General features: G+C 38.0%; 1 protein-coding gene across 3 annotated transcripts in view; it reads right to left on the bottom strand.

Annotated features, from left to right (window-relative positions):
• Nucleotides 1–13,138, bottom strand: part of LOC117964320 (laminin subunit beta-2-like) — an 80,777-nt gene that overhangs the window by 49,795 nt on the left and 17,844 nt on the right. For all 3 annotated transcript variants that reach the window (XM_058988825.1, XM_058988827.1, XM_058988826.1), the window contains exon 2: nucleotides 10,272–10,343. In XM_058988825.1, the coding sequence (XP_058844808.1) occupies nucleotides 10,272–10,335 (64 nt within the window). In that variant the 5' untranslated portion in view covers nucleotides 10,336–10,343. The remainder of the gene's footprint in view (nucleotides 1–10,271; nucleotides 10,344–13,138) is intronic.

Below are 13,138 nucleotides of genomic sequence, written 5' to 3'. Positions count from 1 at the left end.
CTGCCACAATCATTAAATTAAAATTATGCCTTGTTTGTTACTTCTTTATAGACCTTGCCAAGTATGGCCAACATCATACACTGTAATACACAACGTGAAGCTTGAAAAGGTATTTTAGCACTTTTTCAGAAGCTTTAATGAAAGGTTTTTGAAAAATCAGTTGAAGGGAAGGCTAAAGATAATGTACCAGTGTGGTATTGACTGGGACTCTAGCTGCATGAATCATGAAAGCACCTGAGAGGGTTACATTACTAAGCCAACTTTCTGTCTCCACCTGCACACCTGCCTTTCCTGTGTCAATCATTAACAGAGAGCAAATGCGTGTTCCATTAGCAGGTGAGGCACTTTCATACCTAAACCCCTTGTGGCAGAATTAAGTGCAGGGTAGAGGCTGTGGCCTGTCAGCCTCCTCCACCAATTCCAAGCTGCAGCTCCAAATCACAAGATCCTGTAATCTGTTTTAAACGGGATTAAAACCAGAATCCGCGGAAACGCTGCTCAAGAGGAAGCAGCAGCTGCTTCTTAATACTGTCCAGGAAAAGCTTGTTTGAGGGACATTAAAATTGAATTTCTTAAACTCTTAATTTGCTGTGCGATGAAAGTCTTGTAGTCAGGCTAAAGAGAGCATTAGCTATAATGTTTGTCGAAATGACTGTACAAGTGTTGCCTGAAAATTGACAATTGAGTGTACATAGTGGTTTTAGCTCAAAATAAATAAATAAATAAAAAGAAACCTGTTCCATTTGCTATAAACTGTTGGTCTCAAATGGGCAATTTGGAAAGAAGGACATGTTACAGCAAGCATGTATTTTCATGATATCTGGTACAACAATATGTTAAAGAAAGTTTTTCTTGCCTTACTCTCAGGAAGTCTAGGACTGTTTCACTTCCTAGGTCATTTTGCGTCAGTGTCTTCTGGGTCAAAGCATGCTAGTGGCTAGTTGTTTATTGACGGGAAAGATAGCACTGAAGAGTAGAGGAACATTTACAGGCAAAATTGCCAAGGAAGTGCAAGACTAGTTGAAAGCATGGCTTGCAAACAGATTTCTTTAACACATTGAAGTACCATATAATGAAGTACCATACATCATGTTTTAAACGAAAATGCATGTTTACTATAACAGGTTTCTGTTAAGACTGCACATTTGAAACCTGATATATATAGACAGAATATAAGTGCACAAGATACATGTGTGCGTGTGTATATATATTACATTATGATATTTCATGAACAGGTCTTAATAATTCCTCACTCAAGATGTTGATGGTCCCTACGTACTCGAGTGTAAAGTTATATAAGCAGCATCGTTCATGACTGCCAGGTAATGTTTATGCCATTTATGCTTTGTATACTTCTTTGAAAAACATTTTGACTAGAAGCCTTTCTCAATGTCTTCAAATGTGAAATGAGCTTTAGTTGACATTCTTTCACCACATGGTTCAGTGTGGTCTCCACCCTCAGGTGTTGAAGACTGAAAATATCTTAATGGTGCTATTAAGAGAAATGAGGGTGTGGTGGTATTAGCCTTGACTAAATTCAACATTTGCTGACCTCTGTCTACGTGACTAAGCATATTTAGTGATAATTAACCTATTCTCACCTAGACAAGGTTATTTATGTCCTATATTTATAAATATTAAAAGAAAGTAAATAAATGAAATGAGAAACGGTTCAATCATTGATTGTTATGGACGATATGTCTACGGCATCACCAGATCCATGCGATATAAGGAAAAAAAACAAAAAACACTGAAGATATAGAAAAAATTTCTAGCGAAAAGGTTTGTCACTGACATTAGTTTACTTAGTATTTATAAATGTAGTACTATTGAATTTTTTAATAGTTATGGGTGACTAACGTCTGCTATGGGATACAATGTATGTCCCTGATTTAAAGAAAATCCATTATCTTGAAAAGCCCATGGCACTCTGAAGATAAGGGGGACGAATAAAAAAACAAACAGACAGCCAGTCTTTTTTAACTACCAACAATATAAGATGGTGCTGAAAAAATATACAAAAGCTTTGAAAATCAGCCTAGTAAATTATGTACATATCAACTACTGGAGCCTGGGAAAAGACCACAGTTATACTGAGATGTATCCTGCAGAGAATTGCTGCTACATCCAATGAAAATGAACCATAGTTGGGTTGGTTAGCTCCTTTAGTTAGTATCCATTTCATTTTAATTTTAGGACAAATAAAACATTGAACAGGATGTCAATTCTGAAATGAGAGTTGGCTGGGGTTGGCACACAGGATAGGTCTCAACAGAGAATAGGTACCAGCATATGATCTGAATAAACTCAAAACACAAAATACAGGTATTCTAAAAACTTTTGAACTGTACATAGTACTAGTCACACTGCTCATGTATTCCGAATACTCTTGAGACTAGAAAAAAATATTTAAGAATTTTACGTTTTAGGTAACACCAGTGAGAAGCCCTGAACCAAAGGCCAGGACACTTAACGAAAGACTAGGTCAGTTATAAACCAAACAATATTTATGAGTATGAAGACGTTTTTAAAATGTGCTTTTAGGTTATTCTTTTAATTGGATTTCCAGTTTATATCGTCATTTAAAGCAAGTATTAAGATTCCTGTTCGCTGTAATCGGCTAATGACCACTCTATTGATTGGCTGAGACGATAATTGAGGTTTATAATTCCTGTAATGTAACAAGGTTGAACTAAAAATGTTATTTGCCACTAGTGCATTGAGTCCCTTAGTTAAAAAGTCCATCCCTTTTTTGCACTCATGTTGACCTCTGCTCGACATACAGTATATCCAGGCATCTTGTCACCCAGTGCCTGAGTAATTCTCTTCAAACACATGCACCCCTGCGCACAATGATGATTCAGCAAACCATGTGGTGCTGCTATTAAAGGAGGCTGGTAAATGCTAGAACCTCAGATCCAATGGTGACGAGCAATTCCAAATGAAAAAATACTGCAGTAATGCAACAAATCTTACTGTACTCTTAAAGTGTGCTTTGTAGTTAGGGGAACTATGTACTACTGTAGCATATTATCACATGAGATGGATGTATGGTAATATACATCTTTATAAAAATACAGTAAAACCTCTAATATCCAAATTAATAGGGCAGAAGAACACTGCACACAGCATGGCAGGTTATGAAGAGCTGTTCAGATAAGAGTGGTGTTCTGATTTGCAAGGTTCTACTGTGTAACAAACAAAACAAAATCTATTATCAGGGACAACAAAATACCAGTGGTAAGCATTTTGAAATTAAAGAATATGGTTTAAAGGCACGGCCTTCAGTTGATGAAGAATCGCTGTGTTATTTTTGAAAAACGATCTTGTCATTCAGTACATGCAGGAGCCATATATTCCATTATATTATGTAGCGTGAGACACTCTTTATCAGTATAGCTGTATCATAGATAATGAAAATCTGATATCACAAAAATCTACTGTACCTGTAACAACAACATCTATCTGACATCCTTTGGGATCTTTGATCTGGATGTGCATCTATGAAATTCACAACGAGATAGCCAAATTTGCATTCTCCCCAGTTTGTTCTGCAAAACCTTTTTCAATGTCAGTCTAAGACAGAGCTGTTCAATCACAGTCCTGGAAGGCCATTCCACTCCATGTTTAACAGGTAAAATGAGATCATTAACAACTTCAGGGTTTGGATGGAGGTTTAATTGGTTCAATTAAACAATTTAGAACAGGGTTGGAACAAAGTCCAGGGCTGGAAGGGCCAACTTTGGCCACCCTTGTTCTAAGAAATTCAGAGGATCCTATTTTAAAACCAGTTATAGCACAGCCAAGGTAAACACTTAGCAATGTGTTGTGAAGCCCAGTTAAAACATATTGTAAGGTGCATGCTAAATCACAGCTAAAGATGGGACTTGATACCTTGACAGCTATTGTAATTTGTATTGTATAAAAGTTGTCCCCGAGGATGCCCTTGTAAACGTGATGTGTCCAGGAATAGGGCCTGGAATGTTACTCTCTTCCCTGCAGTGAAGCTCTGTACTGCTTGTGTATATTACTAACATGGCTTGTCTCCTTACAGAACAAACGAGGGAATGGAAATTAGACCCATTTTAGAAATTGGACCCAGCTAATTCCCTCTGGTTTCTTTTGATTAATAAAGTGTAATTTGAGAATGGAAAAGGATTACTCAGAGGAGCTGTAAGCTAGAACTGGAATTCCTGTGACATGTAGTGAGGATTACTGTCTTAGACTTACAGTACGGGAAACTAGATATCAGTGTTTCTGTGAATAAAAACCATGCATCCCCACGTGTGTATAGACACCGGGGTCTATTTTAATGATCTAAAGAGTGGTGAATCTAAATACTGCCACTCTTTAACTCTATATTAATCCAGCTAGGGTTTTCCCCATGGTAAAATGAGGTGTGCGTGATAAACAGGTTTCTGCATTTTAGGACGGCAGGATTGAGGTCTGCCATCACTGTCATTCGATCAAAAATGTATATGAGTAATGTTTTTATACAGCATTCTATACAATGTGTGTAAATAGAGGTATATGAGATGTTATAATGTTACAGATATGGTCACTGGGATATGACGGTTTGTTTGTGCATTGACACCAGGTTTTTTACCTCATGATATTTAATGTATCTTGGCCAAGAGAATCGTTGAATAGATATAAAGGAATTGGTTCATACACCAAAATGTCACATCGGTTTTTAAAAACGAACAAATGAGTCCGTATCTCAAATGATTTCCCATTGTTTGGCACTTGTAAAATTTCCAAGGGCAGGACTTACATTTGAAAATAGGCTGTGAATTAGGCTCAACACAGCTCTCTTTTTCATGAGGGGAGATTATCAACTTTTTAAACTGAACACTATTGTCTGCCGTTTCTCTCCGGATGTTCAGAGTTTAAATGCTTATTGTTTGGGTTCTAAAGATAGTATGAATTCAGTGCTGGACAAGTGAAATAAATGAGAAGTTAACCTTTCAAATCTATGTACAGTCCATTCAATTATATTAATGTGTTTGTATCCATAAAAAAACAGATGCAATTATACCCTGGCCTCCAAAAAACTGTCTTACTCAATATTAGGGGTGTGCTGATACTCGTAATTGCCTTTTAAGAAGTATTTATTAGGCAGGTATTAAATACATCCATTCATAATGTATTGATTTCAGAACAAGAAAAGATGTCCTTCCCTCACCTTTACAATTGAGTGCCAATCAATGGCAATTAACATCTGAGTGTTTTAAAAGCCGATTGGAGGTGAAGTTCCCTGTCATCCGAGACACTGCCTCAGTTTATGGCCTCGATATGACAGTAAAAATGTCATGGATGAGTGCAAAATTCACTTCCATTCAGCTTTTTAATGGATTTATTTAATACCTGATGATACATCCTTCTTAAAGGACAGGTATCAGCACACCACTATGATATATCTGAATAGATAACAAGATCTACTCCATTCATTTAAACAGCGGGGGATCTAAATACTGACATCATTTAAATTATCAGAATATTACTGTAAGCTTCATTTTTCATACTTTTATAGACAGACAGAAACTAAATAGGCTTACATGAATATACCCCAATGTGTAATCGTCCATGCAATGCTCTGTGTCACAGGCAGTCAAACACCATCTTCAGTCAATACTGTATGTACTTCACAGGGTTTTCACCCACATCTATTTAAAACACATGTGGGTATTACATAACCTAGACATTCATTGGAATATTTGTTTTAAACCAAAAAATAATTTCTGTTTTTAAAGAAAGTATGTAAGTATTGGCAAGCATTATAAAAAAAAGAAGTATGGCAAAGCATTTTAAAACATAACGTAAAACTAATGTATAGTACAGACGTGAGAAACCCATGTTTTGAAATCCAGATTATTCCTCTTCAGACGCACAACGCTAGATCCCGAATTGTTCTTAATTCTGCACTACAGAATTTATGGAGACTGGGGAAATAGTTCATATGTGTTGAAACCTCTGGATATGTGTGGCATCCCTTAAGGCAAGCATACTCAAATCAGGAATGAGCTCTCTTGTGTTTAGCAGCTGCTGCAACATCATGTTACTGTAACGTACAATTTTCTGTGATGAAAAGGGGCCGCTTCTGATGCTGCCAAAAAAGAATGACTGAGTAACTTGTTATGCAAATTGCATCTCTAAGATGTCAAGCTTACAAGATACATTATCTCAAGATCTCGTTTCAAACTTTTATGTCAAGATCACAAGATAAAAAAAGTTGAGATCCCAAGATCAGTTATTTTGGGATCTCGACATAATGGTTTGTAATGTTGAGATCATGAGCGATTTTATCTCCTCATCAATTTTTTTTTTGTTTTTCCTGTCCTTACTGAGCCACCATACGTTCTGATCTGCGTTCTGTATTACAAGAAAGCTGATTAACGACCAGCAAGATGACAAATCTTGACTTTGATAAAAAAGATGATGGTAGGGTCATGGTTGGCAGGTGTTTCTAAATGCTGCACAGATTTCTGATTTTTCACAAAGGTGGAAATCTCAAATGTGATAACTCTAAAAGCCATCCTGGAAAGCCAACAGACCAAAACGAATGACCTATTATAGCTAATGCTCCAAAAGAAAATCCAGTTGCTCACAGCTGGTGAAACCAAGCAGCATCTAAGCACCCAAGTACAGGGAGGCTATAAAGTGAGCTAGGGAGCTGAGCAGTGGATAAAGCATTCACATTCACCACAGGCAATACAACCAGCCGATTGGCATACAAGGTGTCAGGACTACCACTATGTCGAGTGTGTTAACTGTAGCCATAGCTGCTGTTTCACTAACTGCTCTATATCAGAATTATTCATCTCAAGGAAGACCTTGAAGTCCTACTGTCCTTGTTCTTTTGGATACCCTTTAAAGCTCATTTTCGTTGTGCATCATTTGGTGCCACCATCTACCAGGGTTCATTGTTGTGCATATATGTATCTTGTAATATATAAAAGCTGTGTCTTCCTAGTGCAAGAACAAGGAACACATATGATGACATGATGGGCCACTTTCAATATTTAGATTTTTACCTCCAACTTCCCTGGTGGAATCTCTCAGGTAATTCAATAAGTAATTGAGGAATGGCACATACTCCTCGAGAACCATTTAAACATTTTGCAGACTCAGCAAGCTGAATCAGCTCTGAAGACAAAACAACCTATTACCAATATGTTATACACCGCCATGGACAAAGGCTCTGCATTCAGGGTTCCTCAGCACGCTGTAGCTGTGTGAGGGTTTCCAACAATATAAAAGTAATAGCTAATGGCTTGAGTGTATTAGCATGTAATGCAGCTGTTGAGCAAGTAACTGGTTCCCTAACACCTAAAATACATACTACGATTTACCCAGGAGTCCTTCTTCTCAAGATTCTGTCAGTTTTCACAAGCTGTAACCCACTGGTTTCTTCCTTGTTCATGAATTCCAGTAAACTCTCCCACTTGTCTGAGCAGAGCTGCACAGTGCTAATGGGGGTGGAATACCTGTCCTTTCTATTCTGTGCCAGACTCAAACATGGAACTCCTTCTCCCAAGCATGCAGTGCAGCTGCTAAGACGGCTGATCTTCCACATTGATTTTCTACAATGTACCTTCTACATCGATAGCAGTGTCCTTGTGAAGTCTGATCAAATTCAGACAAACAGTTCCCAAGATGTAGTTCACCATGAGCGAGATGATGTAGTTCACCATGAGCGAGATAACCTCAAGACGCTGTGCTAGTGAGTGTGTCTACCATGTTTCATCATTAATGACATAAGCATATAAGGTTAGTCATATGTACAGTAACTATGTTTGTATATATGTATGTATGTAGGTAAGAATTAAGTTCCTTTTTTGAGCAGTTAGAAAAAACATTTCAATGAACCTAGACTATATGAACAGCATCACTACAAGCACACACCGCTTTTTGAAACTAATTTGAAATCCTGCTACAGTATTGAATGTGATATCACTAATTCTTTTACAGTTGTTCCAGTCATACTTTCATCTTTCATTTTCTCTAAGAAAATCCACAGGATCCACCCAGTTTAAAAGCCAAGTAGGTTACAGTTTGTCTCATGAGTCAGTGTCTATAAGATATGAGCCAACAGGGTTATCTACAGCAAACCAAGCCACGTGTTATTATGACTTCATTTAACACATTTACTAGGATAAGTGAGACAGGACGCCTAAGGTTTGCAGTGGTGTGCTAAAATAATTTATCTTTTGCATGTACCGTACATTACATTGTGCTGTTTCAACCAATCACTTTGCACTATTTGCATAACCAGAGCATTCACCAGCCCACAAAACGGTCCTGTTATCAGGTAATACCTGATCACGACCCTGCCTGAATTTTTCATTTTTAAAAGATTGCAGCTTTGCAAACCCAACTGACAGCGAAAACCTTTTAAGAACATATAACAAAACAGCGTACAGGCTATAACAACACTGAACGATATCAACAAGCTAAGAAGTAACATACACAAACTAATTTAAGACATTTCATTTAATAATTTCTCACTGCTAATTGTTTTCCTAAACCTCCAATAAGGAACACGTATTTGTAACAGTACTACATGTTTGTTTCCTTCACTGAACTCTGCCAATATCTCTCGTCTTTTTACTTTATTTTTTTGTGTGTTTTACTCACAGTCTGGCTTCGCTTTGCTCTCATTAAGTCACCAGTTCTGGTATCTGAGTAGAACACACACACAATAACTAATTAACCTTATACTGTCTATGCTTCAGTGTAACAAAAACCTGAAAAATGCCTTTTAAAAAGGTTTAATGACACGAATGTCAAATACTACCTTCTTCTGCCTCCTCCCATGCTTTGTATCTTTGTTTCCTGCTGTCTTTCCTCACTTCCTCTAATGTGATTCGACCTCTGAAACAAACCATGCACAGTGGGACCCATCACTTGCCAGAGAAGCCTGGCTCCCGCTGAGTGACATTTTATATTAACACACGGCAAGGACGCAGCGCTGCATGACAATTCACACAGGCCGCTGCAGTGCAAACAAAGAGAATCCAAAAGACTGGAATGAATTACGTCGAAAGAAAGTGTCAACTGATTTCCAGAGGAGCCACTCATGAGAAAGAACTAAATCACATATGCCTACAGAACTCTGGAGTGATTTTTCCCAGTCGTATAGGGCTGTCCCAATGGCAGTCTTTAAGTACTCTCTATGTATATTATAATGATGTTGGGGAGATCTGATAAAGATATAAAAACAAAGGGACTGCCAACAGATCCCAGAGATGAAATGACATTATGACATCGTCTTGTCACAATTTGCTTTAGTTATACATACAGTACTATATACAATGCGTACACTGTTTTGTATAGTTTGAAGTGAAAACAAATGCTGTTCTTAATAGCAGCCAGACAGACATGCTTACTTCTAATATTAAAAGAATACCAGCAATGAGTCTATAAAACGATGACTGTCAAGACTAGTACAAGGTTCAATGGAAATCTCCATTTTGGAAACAACATGAAGAACAAATGCGTTAGCATTTATATATTATTATTGCTATTGGCTATTTTTTGAAGAGGAAGAAATCATATATTCATTAAAATGAGGGTAAATATGTGTTTTTATTTATCTGTCCCAGCTGTGTATAAACCATGTGTCTGACAGAGAAAGCTTGCACTGCACTTGTATCCACTGCTGTCAGTCCTTTACCTTTTCATTATTATTAATTAGGGCAGCAGTGTGGAGTAGTGGTTAGGGCTCTGGACTCTTGACTGGAGTGTTGTGGGTTCAATCCCAGGTGGGGGACACTGCTGCTGTACCCTTGAGCAAGGTACTTTACCTAGATTGCTCCAGTAAAAACCCAACTGTATAAATTGGTAATTGTACGTAAAAATAATGTGATATATTGTAACAATTTTAAGTCCCCCTGGATAAGGGTGTCTGCTAAGAAATAAATAATAATAATAATAATAATAATTAGTCATTTAGCAGACACTTTTACCCAAAGAGACTTACAGAGACTAGGTGGTGGACTATGCATAAACAACTGCTGCTGCAGAGTCACTTACAATAGGACCTCAGTTGTATGTCTCATCCAAAGGATGGAGCTCAAGGAGGTTAAGTGACTTGCTCAGTGTCACACACACTGAGTCAGTGGCTGAGCCGGGATTTGAACAGGGAACCTCCTTGTATCAAGCACTTTTCTTTAACCACCAAGCCTTCTTTTAATGAAATCTCATCATCACAAACTATTGTAATGCACACAGTAAAAGCTGGACAGAAAAGTCTGTGCAAACACACTTACCCTGCATAACGATGCCAGCCAGCAGGGTCATCCTGAGCCTCCGAGGAGTATAGCAGGTCCCCATTCAAGAATCTGAAAAACAGGAGTTATTGAAAAGATGTAGACTGGTTATTACTTGATTATTATAGTAACTCCCAGCAGCATCTGAAGGTCAGTGGGTGTCCAAAACCCAAGCCAACTGTCTTTTTACACCCAGGAGCTTGACAGCAAGATACCTGCCTCTGGAGGACAATTATTGATCTCATCTAAATATACCTTTAGCACTAACAGTGTTATGGGAACAGATTTAATTTCTGAAATCACTACCAACAATAAAAAATATTCATCAATATTAAAATAAGCAACCTGCTATTCATAGCTCAGTACTTCAGTCAGTCAAGTACTGTAGAATCAGAGGGCTAGAGCCTTAATTACAAGCTCCTCATTGTCTTTCACTGCTACAGGGCTGGGATTACATCTCGTCCAGGTCAATAAGTTACATGATTTTGGTGGTCCCCAGTGGACATTAGTCCACTACACAAAACCTCAAACACTGTGGTCAGTCACAGTGGTCAGTCTTGCTTAAGAGAGGCCCTCTGTGTATTTGCACAGTTGACATTTTGCAGTCGTCCACGCTCTTCTAATGCTAATGTCACACATTTACTGTTCTTTACCCTGGGTCACCATGGATTTTTTTACTGTGCTTTACAAAATGCTATCCATGCTGTACTATAAATACTGTACAGGTAGCTATGGTTTTACCACAGTTTACCACAGTAAACTTTAAGAACTATCCATGTAATTGCTAATGTAAATGGTTGCTACTTGAATTGCTAAATTGAGTCGCATTGCCTTCTTTATTGGGTTGGCTTTTGAGTCAGTCATTAGTAAAGCACATGTGGGTAACAAGAGATGAATCAGGAAATAAGAGGAGAGTCTCCAGGATGTAGTATCCTAGGCTTCTACTGTGTAGTTCATGTCTGGGTTGAGAATATTATATTTATTTTATTAAGTGATAAGTGATTATTTGTTCGTTTGGCTAAGGTTTATATTTGACTGGTTTTAAATGTAGAGAAAGGGACGTGGGTAGTTAGAGTATATTAACAGTATGAACAGGAACTTATATGTAAATGGAAGCTATTAAAGGAGCATCCTGTATAAGTGGTAGGTTTTTTTTCTTTCAATTTCTGCACAGAAGCGTTTGGTCATGTTTTAATGTGTAGATACTCCTGGAGCCATGGACAATGCTAGAGCCCTTTTCAGTTCAGTCAGGAAACTCATGCCATGACTAGACAACACGACTACATTATACATATTTTACACTACATTCTTTGGCCTAGCTATTCAGTTGGCATTGGAAGCGCCTAAATATGCTTGATGTTTACGTGATTTGATCTAAGGTTAAAGTGAGTTTCCTGCCGGAACCACCGATTTGCTTAACTGGATGAATCGATACCCTGCGGGTGGCTCACAGAGATACTGGCAAGCAGGTTTCTGTGGGGGGTACAGAACATGTGCACCTACAGCCTAAACCCACTACCTTTGGAGAAACAGGACTGTTAACAAGCTTTCTTACTGATGTGTGAATCGGAAACCAAATTGAGGAGCACTGCTGCTTCGGTTTGATTTCTCCGTGTGTGAGCTGCAGGTATTTAAAAATCAAACATGTCACCCAGAATAAATAGTTCTTAATACTGTTTAGTGACATTTAACTAAACAGTACTTATATATCTGGATTAATTACATCCTTCTAACAATCCTGGCATTTAACAATACTGGTGATACACGCTGAAATAACATTCACACCTTGGCAACGTTGGGGCTCAGACACGTTGCCTGCTGAATTCATAATTATTGGAATATAAACAGCAAACAGGATTGAGATTGTGTAATACAACAGCATCGTGTGTACAGGTTTCTGCAGCTGTATATTCTACAACAAAAAAAACAAAGCATTGCAAATAGTATCCAGCAGTATTAAGAATGCACATCTTGAAAGGGCCCGTCTAAAAGTTTCCCACAGTAAAAGCATTTCAAAGCATAGTAAAGTCAATTTAAAAACATGGCAAACCATGGCAAACTATGCCAAGTATACAAAGCATGGGAAAACTGCAAAATGATCAGATTTACTGTGGTGAGCTTTTACAAGGGGTATGTCTACAGTACTGTGTTTTAGTGTTATACCAATGAACTGCCTTTGTTATGCAGCTGCTGTTGTGTGCTGGCACAAAGTTCTCAGAAAGAGATGTTATGTCTCAGTGCCCCTCATCTGTATGGCTACGTGTACATCAGTCGATCAGATAATCAAATCATTCATCAACCAATCAGTCAATACACTAGTTGGTCTCCAAGTGATGGAAACAGTTGCTGTTGGAATTCACATTGTCAAGCAACAGAGCTCTGTGTACCTAACCCCCAGATATCTGGTGATGTGAATGGGAAGACCAGGGTTTGAACTTTGCTTGACTACTCTGTGAATAAATTCCAGGTCCCTGGTTTGTGGTCACTGACAAAAATTGCTCAAATTCAGCTACATCATCCATTTCAACAAGCCATTAATGGGATACACTGGGTATCAAAACACAAGCTCCTGAGATTTTTAAATTTGTTTTTTAGATTTTTTTTCACTGTTTATACTGTGTTTATACAACAGCCAGCTACTGTTCTCTGATTGTTTTCTACAGAGGTCAGATGATCTGTTATAACCACCCCTGTTCTAAAACCACTGCATACTAATGAACCACTTCATCTGGACGCTCAAGCCCTGCTATCAGAAAGTGGACTTTCACTCGACCACAATGATTATTTCAGACAAACAGAAGTAAAGAAATAACTTTAAAAACTTGTAGTATAATAGTGCTAATGACATTGCTGTGACGTGGTCCTCA

Source organism: Acipenser ruthenus, chromosome 16 (assembly GCF_902713425.1).
Source record: "Acipenser ruthenus chromosome 16, fAciRut3.2 maternal haplotype, whole genome shotgun sequence".
Classification (NCBI taxonomy): Eukaryota; Metazoa; Chordata; class Actinopteri; order Acipenseriformes; family Acipenseridae; genus Acipenser; species Acipenser ruthenus.
Note: the sequence above shows the minus strand (reverse complement) of the source record. Positions and strands in the feature narration are given on the sequence as shown.